A 17,785-nucleotide genomic window follows, 5' to 3' on the forward strand; every position below is an offset into this window, starting at 1 on the left:
ACTGATTGGATCTCTTTGCTTGTGATGGGTTGGTTGAGGTCTTCTATTTCTTCTCTGGTCAGTCTAGGTTGTTCATATGTTTCCAGGAAATTGTCCATTTCTTCTACATTATCCAGTTTGTTGCCATACAGTTGTTCATAATATCCTCTTATAATTTTTTTAATTTCTTCAGGATCTGCAGTTATGTCACCTTTTTCATTCATTATTTTGTTTATATGGGTCTTTTCTCTTTTTGATTTTGTCAGTCTAGCTAGGGGCTTGTCAATCTTGTTGATCTCAAAGAACCAACTTTTGGTGATATTTATCCTTTCTATTGTTTTTTTTGTTCTCTGTCATTTATTTCTGCTTTAATCCTTGTTATTTCTTTTCTTGTACTTGGTTTAGGATTGGTTTGCTGTTCATTTTCTAGCTTCTTCAGTTGATCCATTAGTTCTTTGATTTTGGCTCTTTCTTCCTTTTTAATATATACGTTTAGTGCTATAAATTTCCCCCTTAGCACTGCTTTTGCTGCATCCCATAGGTTTTGGTATGTTGTGTTCTCATTTTCATTCGTCTCTATATATTTAGCAATTTCTCTTGCTATTTCTTCTTTAACCCACTGATTGTTTAGGAGTGTGTTGTTTAACCTCCAGGTATTTGTGAATTTTCTAAGTCTCTGATGGTTATTGACTTCTAATTGTATTCCATTGTGGTCAGAGAATGTGCTTTGAATAATTTCAATCTTTTTAAATTTATTGAGGCTTGTTTTATGTCCCAGCATATGATCTATTCTGGAGAAAGTTCCATGAGCACTAGAAAAGTATGTGTATCCTGGTGATTTGGGTTGTAATGGCCTTTATATGTCTGTTAAATCTAATTCATTTATCAGATTGTTTAGGTTTTCAGTTTCCTTATTGGTCTTCTGTCTGGTTGATCTATCTATAGGAGAGAGTGATGTGTTGAAGTCTCCCACAATTATTGTGGAAACATCAATTGCTTCCTTTAGTTTTGCCAGTGTTTCTCTCATGTATTTTGTGGCACCTTGATTGGGTGCATAGACATTTATGATTGTTATTTCTTGTTGAATTGCCCCTTTTATTAGTATGTAGTGGCCTTCTTTGTCTCTCAAAACATCCCTGCATTTGAAGTCTATTTTATCTGAGATTAATATTGCTACAGCTGCTTTCTTTTGGCTGTAGCTTGCATGAAATATTTTTTTCCATCCTTTCACTTTCAGTTTCTTTGTGTCCCTGTGTCTAAGATGAGTCTCTTGTATGCAACATATTGATGGTTCATTTTTTTTCATCCATTCTGCGAATCTGTATCTTTTAATTGGGGAGTTTAATCCATTTACATTCAACGTTATAACCGTGAAGGCATTTCTTGAATCAGCCATCTTATCCTTTGGTTTATGTTTGTCATACTTTTCCCCTCTGTCTATTAATATCCTTTATTGTACCCATACCGAATCTCTTTAGTACTGAACCTTTCTCCAACTCTCTGTCCTTTCTTTGTTTCTCTGTCTGTAGGGCTCCCTTGAGTATCTCCAGTAGGGCAGGTCTCTTGTTAGCAAATTCTCTCAGCTTTTGTTTGTCTGTGAAAAATTTAAGCTCTCCCTCAAATTTGAAGGAGAGCTTTGCTGGATAAAGTATTCTTGGCTGGAAATTTTTCTCCCTCAGAATTTTAAATATATTGTGCCACTGCCTTCTTGCCTCCATGGTGGCTGCTGAGTAGTCACTACTTAGTCTTATGCTGTTTCCTTTGTATGTGGTGAATTGCTTTTCTCTTGCTGCTTTCAGAACTTGCTCCTTCTCTTCTGTGTTTGACAGTGTGATCAGTATATGTCTCGGAGTGGGTTTATTTGGATTTATTCTATTTGGAGTTTGCTGAGCATTTATGGTTTGTGTATTTATGTTGTTTAGAAGATTTGGGAAGTTTTCCCCAACAATTTCTTTGAATACTCTTCCTAGACCTTTACCCTTTTCTTCCCCTTCTGGGACACCAATGAGTCTTACATTTGGACGTTTCATATTATCTATCATATCCCTGAGGTCCATTTCGATTTTATCAATTTTTTTCCCCATTCTTTCTTTTATGCTTTCATTTTCCATTCTGTCATCTTCCAGGTCACTGATTCGTTGTTCAACTTCCTCTAGTCTTGTACTATGAGTGTCCAGAATCTTTTTAATTTGGTCAACAGTTTCTTTAATTTCCATAGGATCATCCATTTTTTTATTTAGTCTTGCAATGTCTTTTTTATGCTCTTCTAGGGTCTTCTTGATTTCCTTTGTCTCCCGTACTATGGTCTCATTGTTCATCTTTGGTTCTTTGAGTAGCTGCTCTAGGTGCTGTGTCTCTTCTGGTCTTTTGATTTGGGTGCTTGGGCTTGGGTTATCCATATCGTCTGGTTTTTTCATATGCTTTATAATTTTCTGTTGTGTTTGGTCTCGTGGCATTTGCTGAACTTGATAGGGTTCTTTTAGGATTTGTAGACCAGTTGAAGTCCTTATCTCTACTTTATGAGATCTACAGCTTCGTGGAGTACACTTTCTCTAACTAACCAGCAGGTGGCGTCCACGAGCCACCTGTTCTCCACAAGCCAGTTCTCCCCTGCTTAGCGTTTTTGGTTAGTGGGGGAGTGAGTCTTGTGGGGTCCAATTGGTGTACCAAGCTTGCGTGTGTAGTTGGTGTTGCCTGCCCTGTATATGGGGCGTGTTTCTGGGCAGTCAGGGGGGGGGTGGCCCTAAGAATCAAATCTCCCTGTTGATCCTAGAGTTTTAAAGCTGCTGTAATAGTCTAATCCTTCAGTTCAGTCCTGCCACAGTTTGTCTCTGCCAGTGACCCACAAGTCCTTGGTATTGGCGTATGGCTCCTGAGACTTGCAAGTGGGCCCCTCTTCCAGTCTGTGCACCCCGGGTCCTCTGTTGAGGGATAACTGTGCTATGTCACAGGTGAGTGCCTTCCCCCCAGGGCAGTTCTGGGCTGCTGGGCTGTGTAGGGAGGCTCCCAGTCTGCTGAAATGATGGCTGAATGGGGCTTTGTTAATTCACACTGCTCCACCTTCCCAGCTCTGGGACAATCAGCTGAGGTTGCAGGGAAGGCTAATGTCCACGCCCAGTTTTGTGGTGTGTGCCTGTTATTTGAAGCACTTCCATCACACTGGGTTGTCTGGGGCAGCTCTGGGATGTGGGGCTGGCGATGGGCAGGAGTGTTTCCTGTCCACCAGGATGATGGCTGTGAGCGGACACCCCCCTTTTCTTGGGAAGTTGTGGTGTTTAGTGAATTTTCTCAGCCACTGGATTATTGCGTTTTGTCTCAGAGCTCTCCTAGTTCTGCTCTTGACTTGACCTGCCCAAATTGCAAGTCTTTGAAGCTTTCTGTATTGGGCTTCTTAGAGTAATCGTTTTAGAAAAAGAAAAAAGGATTAAAAAAAAAAAAAATGGGGCCCTCCTCAGAGATCTAATGGGTTATTGAAATGCTAAGAGACAAAGCAACCAGGGCCATTAAGGAAAGGTCCACAGGGCAGAGAGATCAGCTTTTCTTCGGGATTTGCATATGCGCCTCAGGGCCTGAGCTCTGCCCTTCCCCTTTCTATGTTCACCAGAACTCCAAAAATCCTCTGCTTTTATTTTGGAGTTTTTCGTGTTGTTTTTTTTCTATTCCTGTCTCCTCTCTGCTGGGCTGGCTGCTCTCAGATTCTCTGGTGTCTGGTCTCAGTCTATCTATGGTTGGAGTTTGGATCAGTAGAATGAGTTTCCGATAAGGGCTGCCACTGCAGTTCTCCCTTCTCCTTCCCGGAGCTGACAGCCCCTCCTCCCACGGGACTGAGCCTGGCAGGGAGGGGCGCGGGTCCCCTGGCCGCAAAAACTTACAGATTTCACTGATCTCAGCAGTTCCACGTTTTCGTGAGTGTTGTATGAAGTATGCCCAAAGGCGGATTGCTCTGTGGTGTCCAGTCTACGCATTTCCTGGCTTTCTACCTACTTTCCTGGAGGAGTAACTAAAACATACAGCTCACCAGTCCGCCATCTTGCCCCGCCTCTGTATATGTCTATTAAGTCTAATTTGTTTATCACATTGTTTAGTTTCTCAGTTTCCTTATTGGTCCTCTGTCTGGTTGATCTGTCTATAAGTGAGAGTGGTGTATTGAAGTCTCCCATGATTATTGTGGAAACATCTATTGCTTCCTTCAGTTTTGCCAATGTTTGTCTCATGTACTCTGGGGCACTTTGGGTGCATAAACATTTAGATTGTTATTTCTTCTGTTTGAATTGTTCCTTTTATTAGTATATAGTGACCTTCTTTGTCTCTTATGTCTTCCTTGCATTTAAAGTCTGTTTCATCTGAGATTAATATTGCTATTCCTGCTTTCTTATGGTTGTAGCTTGCATGGAATATTTTTTTTTCCATCCTTTCACTGCCAATTTCTTTGTGTTTTTGGGTCTCAGGTGAGTCTCTTGTAAGCAACATATTGATGGTTCATATTTTTTAATCCATTCTGCCAATCTGTATCTTTTAATTGGGGAGTTTAATCCATTCACATTCAGTGTTATCACTAGGAAGGCATTTCTTGAATCACCCATCATGTGCTTTGGTTTTTATTTGTCAGACATGTTTTCCCCCCTCTCTCTTTATTTCCTTTAACATATCCTTACTAAAACTCTTTAGTTATGAGTCCTCCTTCATACCTCTCTCTCCTTTCTTTTTTTGTCTGCCGGTAGGACTCCCTTTAGTATCTCTGTTAGGGCAGGTCTCTTGTTGGCATATTCTCTCAACATTTGTTTGTCTGTGTAGATTTTATTCCCTCCTTCAAATTTGAAGGAGAGCTCTGCTGGATAATGAATTCTTTGTTGGGAATTTTTCTCTTTTACAATTTTAAATATGTCATACCACTGCCTCTTTGCCTCCATGGTTGCTGCTGAGTAGTCACTACTTAGTCTTATGTTGTTTTCCTTGTATGTGGTGAATTGCTTCTTGTTGCTTTCAGAATTTTCTCCTCCTCTTCATCATTTGACAATCTGATCAGCATTTGTCCTGGACTGGGTTTATTTGGGTTTATTCTGTTTGGAGTTTGTTGGGTGTCTATGATTTGCACATTTATGTCATTTAGAAGGGTTGGGAAGTTCTCCCCCATAATGTCTTTGAATTCTTTTCCTAGTCCTTTACCCTTCTCTTCCTCTTCTGGAACACCAGTGATTCTTTTATTTGTGTACTTCTTGTTGTCCATCATTTCCCTGAGATCCATTTCAAATTTTCTGATTTTTTTCTCCATTCATTCTTTTGTACTTTCATTCTCCAAAACGTTTTCTTCAAGTTTGCTTACTCATTCTTCTGAGTTCATCTAGTCTGCTGCTGTGTGTTTCCATGATTTCTTTTATTTCCTTAAGCTCATCTATTTTTTCATTTACTCTTGCAAAGTCTTCTTTATGCTCTTCTGGGGTCTTCTTGATGTCCTTTATATCCTGAGCCATGATCTTGTTGTTTGTGTTTACTTCTTTGATTAATTGCTCCAAATTCTCTGTCTCCTTTTGTTTTTATAATAGGGCATTTGGGTTATCCATATCTTCTGGTTTTCCATATGTGTTAAAATTTTCTGTTGTTTTTGGCCTCTTGGCATTTGTTTATCTTGATAGGGTTCTTTTAGGATATGCAGGCTTATTTGAACAGTTATTCATAATTTGACATAGCTACAGCTTGGTGGAGTGCACTTTTCCTGACCTAGCAGCGTATGCTGCCCCTAAGCCACCTATTACTCTCAAGCCAGTTTTCCCCAACTTCGTCTCTGCAGTGGGTTGGGATCCAAACCTTGTGGAGGTTCATTCAGTGCACCAATTTTCCATGTACATTTGGAACCGCCGGCCCTGAGAATGGGGGCTGTGCTCTGTGCAGTTAAGCAGGGAAGATGGCTTTAATACCCGGAACTCCCAGCTGGTCCCAGGGCTACGACTGGTATACACTGCGGCTGTTGCAGGAGTCCAACCCTTCAGCCCACATTCTCCCAGATTCTTCCCGTGGGCCCACAAGTCCATGGGGTTGGTGTAGGGCACTTGGCACTACGTGCAGGACCCTGCCTCTATGCTGTTCATTCCCTGGCCCTTCATGGAGGAAGACTGTGCAATGTCACAGGCGAGCGGAATCCCCAAGGGAAGAATCTCTTAGCCACGGCACTGCGAAGGGACGTCTTCCAGCCCACTGAAAAGATGGCTGTACGGGGCATTGTAACTTCCCACTTTCACGGCCCTCTGCCTGCTGCAGTGGCCCCTTCCTGGCTCCTGGACAATTAGCTGCTTGTTTGTGAAGGGCTGTCACCGATGCGAGATACTGAGGTGGGTGCCTGGGGCATGAAAGGCATGCCCCACCACGCTTGACTGCGCAGCTCTTGCTGCTGGATCTGCTGCCGCTTACCGGGTTTTCACACTAACCCACCTCCAAATGCTGACCCCACGGTTCTCTCAACTGCTGCATGGCTGCTGCTTCCCCAGCAGTTCACTCACTCACTCGATTCCGAATGCAGACTCGGTTTCACCAATTGCACAGCACTGTGGATGTAGCGGACCTTGTCCAGCCGGTAGAACCCTGGAACTGCTATTCTGGAGCACTTTCTGTCTTTTACCTAGTGTTTTTCAGAGAGGAGTATTTTTCTCTGTTTCTCCTAGTCCTCCATCTTGGATCCAATAATTTTTAGAAGTGTAAATCAGGTGTCATCAAACTATGAACTGTGGGCCAAATGTGGCCTGCGACCTCTTTTAAACAGACTGTAAGTGACTAATGATATGTACATTTTTAAAGCATTGTGGAAAACAATAAGAATTATATACAACAGTGTATATGTAGCACAGAAAGCCTAAAATACTTACTGTGTGGTCTTTAATAGAAAACTTTTGCTAATTCTAGTATAAAGGTTCCTAAGATGAAATATTTTTGAACTGCTGCTCTACGGTTTACAATGCATACCTTTAACTTACTGTTACTGTCAGAAAACTTGGTTTCCAATAGTTAGGCCTGTCTGATCATGCATCAGACAGAGAAACAATTTTCTTTGTTTTGGTGAGAAGGTGAGTTTTATTACATGTGCACATGTGAGGAACAGGAGGAGATATTTTCCAAGACCAGTTTGGAGTGAGAAGAGTGATTTGGACTTTACCTTCCCAAAAAGACAAAGAAATGCCCAGGATCTAGAAGAAAGCAGAAGGAAAAAAAATGGAAGAGGAAAAGCTGTTTAGTCAGAATATCATGTTATCCTACAGGTCCTCCCCTCCTTCAGGCTTTGAAAGAGAGGAAGGTGCTGATTATTAGACCATAGGGTGTTTTTTGGCATAGTTCTATCCTGCTTTGGTATATAATCTTATCCCTGCAGGCAATGCTGGGATGGTTTCTAGGAACAGAGACTAAACTTTTGAGATTAGATCAACAGCAAGCTATTTCAACAGGGGCTTTTATGCTTAAAATAACTGAAGACTGCATGAGTGAAATGATCATAATAAACATTTTTCTAGGTACTGAAGACTATACTAAGCATTTTCCAGCTAAAGGATTATATTGAGTATTTTTTCCTAACTATCCAGCTATTAAGTGTTCCCTTTTTTGCGATATTTTCTTATTCTTAAGAAGCGGCACATTGTGAGCATTTCTTTTAAAGGTAAAGTGGGCGATGGTCCTAACTTCTGTACTTGCTTCTTGCTGAGCAAGGGCAGAGGCATCTGGCTGGGGGCAGCACCTCCCAGAGCAGGTCTGGCAACATTATCATGGTCTGCCTTCAAGTATCAGACAACTTCAGTTATAGTTTAAGAGCCTTACAGTGTACTTCCGTTTCCCCATTCCTGTCTTTTGTGCCATTGTTGTCATACATTTTACTTCTGTATGTGTTGTAAAGTCCATACTATCCTACTATTATTTTTGCTTTAAATAGTTATCTTTTTCTTTATCTATTTATCATGTATTTGTTTTCATCTTTATTATATTGTTTCTGGTTATAAAAGGATGACACATTAGTTGTCAAACTCAAAGTGGGAAAAAATAGAGCTTAGAAAGGGAAAGTCCTTTGCATCGTTTAAATTCCTACCATTTTTTTTCCCTATGCTTATACTGTTGCAGAGTAATATAAAATGCATACTCTATTTTAATTTTTACCAATAGAGAATCATTTCATGTTCATAACTACTGTTTTTTCTCCACGAAATACATTTTAAATATCTTCTTATATCTATGCATTTGGATGTACCTCTTTCCTTTCTTAAGATGTGTAGTATTTCACTGTGTAGTTGTAGCCCAATTTAGACCATCCACTATTGATCACAATTTGGGTCATTTCGGAAGTTTTGCCTTACCGATAATTGTGCAGTGAACGTCCTTGTCTTTTTGCACTTTGGGGAGCATTTTCTGAGGGAGAAACTCCTGCAAGTGGATTTATTAGGTAAATGGGTAAGAATATTTTTAATTTTAATAGATAAGTGCCAAATTGTCCTCCAAAAAAGATTGTGGTAATTTTGGTTCATGGCAGTAATTTACATTCCCACCATGTGTGTGAAATGCGTGTTTATCCACAACTTCACCAACATGAATATTATCAATTTCATAAATCTTTGCCAATCAAATAGGATAGATGGATATAATTTTAATATAGTCATTTGTAATGCTTCTTCAGTGGATTGTCTGCTCATATTCTCTGTTTTTCCACTGGGTTCACTTTTTTTTTTAATTTTTTAAAATTTTTTTTAAAATTTTTTGATTGTTCACATACCATACAACTATCCAGAGATCCAAAGTGTGCAATCAGTTGCCCATGGTACAGCTGTGCATCCATCACCACAATTAATTTTTTTTTCAATTTTTAGAACATTTTCATTGCTACAGAAAAGAAATAAATACAAAAAAAGGAAACTCCAATCCTCCTGTACCCCTAACCACCCCCCTCCATTATTGATTCATAGTTTTTGTATAGTACTTTTGTTACTGTTGATGAAAGAATGCTAAATTACTACTAACTGTAGTATATAGTTTGCAGTAGGTATATATTTTTTTATATGCCCCTCTATTATTACTTTCTAGTTATAGCGTCATATATTTGTTCTAGTTCATGAGAGGGATTTCTAATATTTGTGCAGTTAATCACGGACATTGTCCACCACAAGATTCACTGTTTTATACATTCCCATCTTTTAACCTCCAACTTTCCTTCTGGTGACATAATGTGACTCTGAGCTTACCCTTTCCACCACCTTCACACACCATTCAGCATTGTTAGTTGTTCTTACAACATGCTACCATCACCTCTGTCCATTTCCAAATGTTTAAGTTCACCCTAGTTGAACATTCTGTTCATAATAAGCAACCGCTCCCCACTCTTTGGCCTCATTCTGTGTCCTGGTAACTTATATTTCATGTCTATGGAGTTTACATATTATAATTAGTTCATATCATTGAGACCCTGCAGTATTTGTCCTTGTATCTGATTTCACTCAGTATAGTGCCCTCAGGGTTTCTTCATCAACCCATTTTTTTTTAAGATGGTTTTGTTCACACACCATACATTCCATCCTAAGTAAACAATCGTTGGTTCCCCATATAGTCATGTATTTATGTATTCAGCACCATCACCACTATTTATATAAGGACATCTCCATTTCTTACACACAGGAGGAAGAGTCAAAGAAGGTAGAGAGACAAAAGAAAGAGAGAAAAAAAAACATGACTTCTAGAAAGCAACAGAAGGAAAGATAGCATTAAACTAAAGTAGTATAAAGAGTCAGACAACATCACCAATGCCAGGAATCCCATCCCCTTCCTCTATGTTCCTGCCCCCCCATATGCATTTAGCTTTGATATATTGCATTTGTTACATTAAAGGAAATATAATACAATGTTTCTGTTAATTATAGTCTCTAGTTTGCATTGATTGTGTTTTCCCCCCAGTCCCACCCTATTTTTAACACCTTGCAATGTTGACATTCATTTGTTCTACCTCATATAAAATCATATTTGTACCTTTTATTACATTGGTTGAGCACCCTAGGTTTCAGTGAGTTATACACTCCCAGTCTTTATCTTTCCTCTTTCCTTCTGGTGTCCCACATGGTCCTAACCTTCCTCTTTCAACCATACTCACAGTCATCTTTGTTCAGTGTACTTACGTTGCTGTGTTACTATCTCCCCAAACCTCTCACTCCTGTCTTTTCCTTTCTGTCTGCAGTGTGCTTCTTTAGTGTTTCCTGTAGAGCAAGTATCTTCGTTCACAAATTCTGTCATTGTCTGTCAGAGAATATTTTAAGCTCTCCCTCATATTTGAAGGACAGTTTTGCCAGATATAGGATTCTTGGTTGGTGATTTTTCTCTTTCAGTATCTTAAATGTGTCACCCACTTCCTTCTTGCCTCCATGGTTTCTGTTGAGGTATCTGCATCTGGTCTTACCAAGCTTCCTTTGTATGTGATGGATTGCTTTTCTCTTGCTGCTTTTCTCTTGCTGCTTTCAGGATTCTCTCTTTATCTTTGACGTTTGATAATTGAATTGTTCAGTGTCTTGGCATAGACCTATTCGGATCTATTCTGTTTGAGGTGTACTGCTCTTCTTGGATCTATAATTTTATGTCTTTCATAAGAGATAGGAAATTTTCGTTGATTATTTCCTCTATTATTGCTTCTGTCCCTTTTCTCTTTTCTTCTCCTTCTGGGACACCAATGACACTTACATTCCTGCATTTCATTTTGTCCTTAAGTTCCTGGAGTTGTTGCTCATATTTTTCCATTCTTTTCTCTAGCTGTTCTTCTGCATGCAGGCTTTCAGATGCATTGTTCTCCAGTTCCTGAGTGTTTTCTACTGCCTCTTGAGATCTGCTTTTATATGTTTCCATTGTGTCTTTCATCTCTTGTGTTGTGCTTTTCATTTCCATAGATTCTGCCAGTTGTTTCTTCGAACTTTTGATTTCTAACTTACGTACGCCCAGTGTTTTCATTATATGCGTCATGTCTTTTGCCATATCGTCCCTAAACTTTTTTGAATTTATTTAGTATAAGTTGTTTAAATTCCTATATCTTAGTTGAAGTGGCAGTTTGTTCCTTTGACTGGGCCATAATTTCATTTTTCTTAGTGTAGGTTGTAGTTTTCTGTTGTCCTTGGTTACCCCAATCATGTTTTCCCAAACCAGAATGGGCTCAGGTCTCAGAAGGAGGCAGTGGTATCACATCTCCCTGAGGGTGTGTATTAGAGGATTGGTACACCCTTTGAGGCCTCAAGTCACTGTGCTTTTCCATCCAGCAATTGGCACTTGTCAGCCTGTAGCTACAGACTGGTGTAAAGAGGTGTGGCCCGTGGCAGTTTTCCCCCAGGCTCTGGGTCTGGTTCTTAATGGAAGGCCAGTAGTAGAGCTTGGCACCACTTTCTTCCTCTTAGGGGAAATACACCCCCTAGGGAGACGTCGTTTACATTTGAATAGTTTCTCTGCCTGTGTTATCTCCACCCTTGTCTGGGTCAGAGCACTGGGAACTGGAAATGGCTGAGGCTTTCTCCCCTGAGCCGAAAAAGGGACAGAAAGCCCCCTTCAAAGCCAGTCCCCTTCAAAGCCCATCCTCCAGCTCTCTAAGGCCAGTTGTCACCCAAAGCCTCTGTCTGCTTGTTGGGGATATATAGCTTGTATTGAGCAGTCCATGTTTGTTAATTAAAACCCCAGTTGGTGCTCAGCTCAGCTATATTCACTTGCTGGGAGAGTGTTGTTCTCCAGCACTGCGAGGCTCTGCAGTTCAGGCTGTTGGGGGAGTGAGCTCCTGGCTCAGATACGCAGTTTTTACTTACAGATTTTATGCTGCGGTCTCAGGCATTCCTCCCAGTTCAGGTTAGTGTATGGTAAGTGGACAGTCACGTTTGTACCCCTGTAGTTATTCCAGATCATTTACCAGTTGTTCCTGATTGTTTATTAGTTGTTCCCGGGGGGCAAACGAGCTTCCACTCCTCTCTATGCCACCATTTTCTTCCATCTCTTTTTCTTTTTAAACTTTTAAATGTAGTAACATATATACAACTCATAATATTCCTTTTAACCAGTTTCAGCTGTACAAATCAGTGGTATTAATTACATTCACAATATTGTGCTAACATCACCAACATCCATTACCCCAACTTTCTCAACCTCAAACAGCAACTCTTCACCTGTTAAGCAATAACTCTTCCCCTCACTCCTGGTAACGTGTAATCTGTTGTGTTTTTCTATGAATTTGCCTGTTCCTGTTATTTCATATAAGGAGGATCATACAGTCCTTGTCTTTTTGTGTCTGGTTCATTTCACCCAATATCAGTTATTTCATATAAGCAAGATGAAACAATATTTGTCTTTTTTATGTCTGGTGTATTTCACTCGGTATGAAGTCTTCAAGGTTCGTCATGTTGTAGCATGTATCAGAACTTTTTTATGGCTGAATAATACTTCATTTTGTGTATATACTGTCTTTTGTTTACTCATTCATCTGTTGAAGGACATTTTGGTTGTTTCCACCTTTTGGCTAATGTGAACAATGCTGTCAGAATGTTAGTGTACAACTATCTTTCCATGTCCCTGGTTTCAGTTATTTGGCGTATATACTAAGAAGTAGGCTTCCCAGGTCATGTGTTAATTCTATGTTCGGCTTCTGAGGTTCCATCTAACTGATTTCTTTAGTGGCTATACCATTTTACAGTGCCACCAACAATATATAAAGGTTCAATGTCTTCGTATCCTCACCAACATTTACTTATTTTTTAATAGCCATTCTCATAGGTGTGAATTGATATCTCGTGGTTTTGAATTGCATTTCCTGGATGACCGATGACAATGATTATCTTCATGTGCTTATTGGCCATTTGTGTATCTTCTTTGGAGAAATGTCTATTCAGGTCCTTTGCCCATTTTTTAGTTGGCTTATTTGTCTTTTTCTTGAGTTGTAGCAGTTCTTTATATATTATGGATGCTGAATCCTTATCAGATATATGATTAGCAATTACATTTTTTACCGTTTTGTTGTCGTTTCACTTTCTTGAAAATGCCCTTGCATGTACAAAAGTTTTTAATTTTGACAAAGCCATTTTGTTTTTATTAAATCCAATTTTATTGAAATTTATTCACATACTATATAATCATCTACAATGTACAACAGTTCAGAGTGTTATCATATAGTTGTGCATTCATCACCACAATCAATTTTTGAACATTTTTCATTATCCAAAATATAAAAATAAAGTAGAAAGAACACCGAAAACATCCCATACCCCTCCTCCCCCTCTATTACTCATTTACTTTCTGTCCCGGTTTTTCTACTCATCTGCTTATATACTGGGTAAAGGGAGTGTGAACCATAATGTTTTCGCAATCATACAGTCAAACCATATAAGCTATATATTATACAATCATTGTCAAGAATCAAGGATACTGTATTGCAGTTCAACAGTTTCAGGTATTTTCTTCTAGTATTATAAAAAACTAAAAAGGGGATATCTCTTATATGTGTAAGAGTTACCTCCAGAATGACCTCTTGAGTCCATTTGAAATCTCTCAGGCACTGAAATTTTATTTGGTATCATTTCTATTCCCCTTTTGGTCCAGAAGGTTTTCTCAATCCTACAAAGCCGGGTCCAGGCTCATCCCTGGGAGTCATGTCCCACATTGCCAGGGACATTTACACCCCTGGGAGTCATATCCCTTGTAGAGGGGGGCGGGGGTGGGGGGGTAGTAAGTTTACCTGCTGAATTGGCTTAGAGAGAGAGGCCACATCTCAGCAACAAACGAGGTCCTCTGGGGATGAGTCTTAGGCACAATTATAAGTAGGCTTAGCATCTCCTTGGCAGTACTAAGATTCATAAGGGCAAGCCCCAAGAACTGGGGCTTGGCCTACTACCCCTGTAGTCCCCAGTGCTTGCTATCCATCCTAAGTAAACAGTAGTCCCCAGTGCTTGCTATCCATCCTAAGTAAACAATCAGTGATTCCCAGTATAATCACATAGTTATGCATTTACCACCACAATCTTTATGAGGACATTTCCATTTCTTCTGCTTGAAAGAGAGAGAAGAAAAAAATTTAAAAAAGATACAAGAAAAAGATAAAATGCAATAAAAAGGTCATACAACAACAGCAACGTGAAGAATCCCATACCACTCCCTTATATCCCCCTCTTATAGCATTTATCTTTGGTATATTGCCTTTGTTACAGTTAATGGAAGCATATTACAATGTTACTGAACTGTGGACTCTAGTTTGCATTGATTGTATTTCTCCCCCATACATCCAGTTTTCTACGTCTTGCAATGCTGATGTTCATTTGTTCTTCCTCATGTTAGAAACATTCTGATATTAGTACACTGAATCACCATCATTGACCACTCTCGGCTTCACTAATTTATACAGTCCCAGTCTTTATCCTGTGTCTTTCTTTCTGGCGTCATACCTGCCCCTAGCCTCCCTCTTTCACCCATGCTCATACTCATCTTTGTTCAGAGTACATACAATATTGTGTTACCATTGTACCGAATTGTGAGATCTTTTTCTGATCTCCTGATAACCTGTGTTCTCAACTTTAACTTTCAAAGTTTGCGCATTAATGTTAGTTTGTATTAGTGAGACCATACAGTATTTGTCCTTTTGTTTCTGGCTAATTTCACTCAACGTAACGTCTACTGTCTACCATTTTCTCTTTTGAATTTTACATGTCATATTTTATTTTTATTTTTTTCTCTTTTTTTATCCTTCCTGACAATCTTCATTTCTATGCTCTTCTCTGAACCTCTCTCTCCTGTCTTTTCCTGTCTGCCTGCAGTGCTCCCTTTAGTATTTCTTGTAGAGCAGGTATCTTGTTCACAAACTCTCAGTAAAAACAAAAAGGGATAATATGAAGTTTATCAGATTTCATGAGAGGCACTCTTAAGACTATGAGTTTGTCAACTTTAATAATTGAGTATTTTCCTAATTTTAACCGTCATTTGAATATTTTTATTTTTCCTGCTTTTTTTTCTTTCCCTGGACATTTTCTCCCCTCACTTTTGGACCTGCTCTTCGCTTTCTCATGTGTTCAAGTTTTCCAGTTGAGATATTAAGTAAAATAATTCGACATCAGGATTGTGATATTTAGGGTGACAGTGTTTTCATTATTCTTCTATTGTATGGAATGTTACAAATATATTGAATATTTACTAAGTGTAAGTATTCACTTAGGTTAATATGTAGAATTATAAAACTGGATAGCTAGATAATTTACAGTTTGTTTTCTAATGGAGATTTTAATGCTCTGATATTTGTATTCAAATGTAAATAATCATTACAGTTTACAAAATAGACATTAATGGAAAGACTCTTGCCAGTAATTAGATTATTTGTTATGGAGAGAAATGATATTAAATATTGATCACTTGAGGACTCTCCTTTGTCCAATATTGTAAACATCATCTAATTTTTTATGACAATATTTATTTTCCCCCCAGCTTTCTTGAGGTACAGTTCACCTGGAGTAGAATTCACCTACTTTTGCTGGGTGGTTTGATGAATTAGGGTAATTTTGTACAGTTATATAACAGCCACCACAATCAAGTCATGGAAGTTCAATTAATCTAAAACGTTTCCTTGTTCCCCTTTGCAGGCAAGCTGATGATCTTGTCCTTATTTATTTATTTATTTTTTACTGTTCCTTGGTGTTTTTAGCATATTTATAGAGTTGTGTAAACATCACCACAGCCTACTTTTAGGACATTTTCATCACCCTAGAAAGAAACCTTGTGTGTATTTAACGTTATTCTTTATTCTCACCTTTAGCCTTAGGCAACTACTAATCTACTTTCTGACTCTATAGTTTGCCTTTTCTGGATATTTTATATAAACAGAATTATGCAATGTGTGTTCTTTGGTGTCTGGCTTCTTTCATTCTGCATAAACTTACCAACTTCTAAGGATTTTCATGAAACACCCCTCACCCATTTCTTTTTTAACAGGGAATTACTCTGCTAATGATGGGGTCAGCAGATGCTCTCCCTGAGGAACCATCAGCTAAAACTGTCTTTGTAGAAGACATGACAGAAGAACAGTTAGCATCTGCTGTAAGACATACCATATTTCATGTGATCACTAATTTACAAAGGGCAGTTATTAAGATGTCTTTCAGCAAGTAGCATCTAAACATTTTGAAGATTTAATTGTTAATGTCAAGGTGAATGTTTCAGCAGTTAGTTTTATTAGTTTTGAAATTGGCTTAAGGAAGTCCTTCTAAAGTTACATAATTCATAAAATTAGTATTTTTCTTGTATTTACACTTTGATCATTATTGCTTTCCTAACTTCGAGTTAAATTTGCTTAGGATTAACTTATATTGAACAGTAAGCATAAAAGTTTATGGTTCAGGACTTGTAATCCTCAAAACTCTGTGAGGTATAGGTATTATAACTTTATTTTATAGATGAGGGTTGTTGTAATATACAAACAACCCTCATCTGTAATAAATATATGCCTGGCAGATTGTAACATTATGCTGTTTACTATTTCATGAGGAAACAAGCTCACAGAGGCTAAATAGTTTAATTGCTGGGATATTTAAATTCCTAAAACCCTTCACGTTGACAATGCCTTCATTTTATCCTTAATTTAAATACAAAGTTCATAAGAAATTGACCAACACATTACGTGTCAAATATTGTTTCTTTACCACCCAGCATTTATAAATTCTCATAAATTTTTTGTTTCTTGAAGTGTTTCTGTGTGTATTGTGTTATTTTATTCTCATGGTAAGTGTTTGAGGGAAGGCAAGACTGATGGGATTGTTTTGTTTTTATTTTTAAGAAGGGAACTGAAACAGAATGATTGTCAACATGATGCAAGTAAAATATTTTGGTGGGGGAAATAAAACATTGTTACTTTAGTGTAGAGGTAGAATATGAATTAGTTGGAGTTGACAAATGGTACTTGCTTCAGAATCTGAACTTCTGTGATTTTATGTATTTCCATGTCACTTCATCAAATAATTTAATCATTTTTCTTATCAGATGGAATTACCATGTGGATTGACAAACCTTGGTAACACTTGTTACATGAATGCCACAGTTCAGTGTATCCGGTCTGTGCCTGAACTCAAAGATGCCCTTAAAAGGTAAGAATGAAGAGAAGTGTTTTAAGTCTTCTTTGGGTAAAGGAGGTTCACATATGGGTGACTAGTGTTGTTTTGTGTGTGTGTGTGTGTGTGTGCGTGTGTGTGTGTGTTTTCCGTAGTTTGCAGAAATATTCATTTAGCATACAGTCCATTCATTTAAAGCAGTGGCTACTATTAATATTCACAAGGTTGTGCAACCATCACCACAATCTAATTTTCAAATATATTTTTCACTCCTAAAAGAAACTCCATACCCTAGACAACCATTAGTCTACTTTCTGTCTCTATAGATGTACCTGTTCTGCTCATTTCATATGTATGCAACCATACAACGTGTGGTCTTTTTGTGAATGGCTTTTATCACTTAGCATGTATTTACAAAGTTCATCCATTTGTAGCATGTATCAGTACTTCATTACTTTTTATTGTTGAATGATATTCCATAATACAGCTATGCCACATCTTACCTATCCATTCATCCATCTTTGGCTTGTTTCCACTTTTGGGCTTTTATAAATAATACTGCTATAAATATTTGTGTACAAGTTTTTATGTGATTGTTTTCATTTCTCTTGGTTCTGTATACCTAGGAGTGAATTGTTGGGTTATATGGTAACTTAAGATTTTGAGAACCGCCAAAATGTTCCAAAGTGGCTTCTTCACCTTTTTATAAACTTACCACTAGTGTAAGAGGGTTCCAGTTTTCCACATGCTTTGTC

The 17,785-nt window shown here is 38.5% G+C and overlaps 1 protein-coding gene across 1 annotated transcript in view; it reads left to right on the top strand.

Annotated features, from left to right (window-relative positions):
- The window catches only part of USP14 (ubiquitin specific peptidase 14), a 99,412-nt gene that overhangs the window by 22,738 nt on the left and 58,889 nt on the right, over positions 1-17,785 (top strand). The window contains exons 4-5 of the mRNA XM_037805513.1: positions 15,919-16,023; positions 16,963-17,066. Coding sequence (XP_037661441.1) covers positions 15,919-16,023; positions 16,963-17,066 — 209 coding nt within the window. The remainder of the gene's footprint in view (positions 1-15,918; positions 16,024-16,962; positions 17,067-17,785) is intronic.

Source organism: Choloepus didactylus, chromosome 16 (assembly GCF_015220235.1).
Source record: "Choloepus didactylus isolate mChoDid1 chromosome 16, mChoDid1.pri, whole genome shotgun sequence".
NCBI lineage: Eukaryota > Metazoa > Chordata > Mammalia > Pilosa > Megalonychidae > Choloepus > Choloepus didactylus.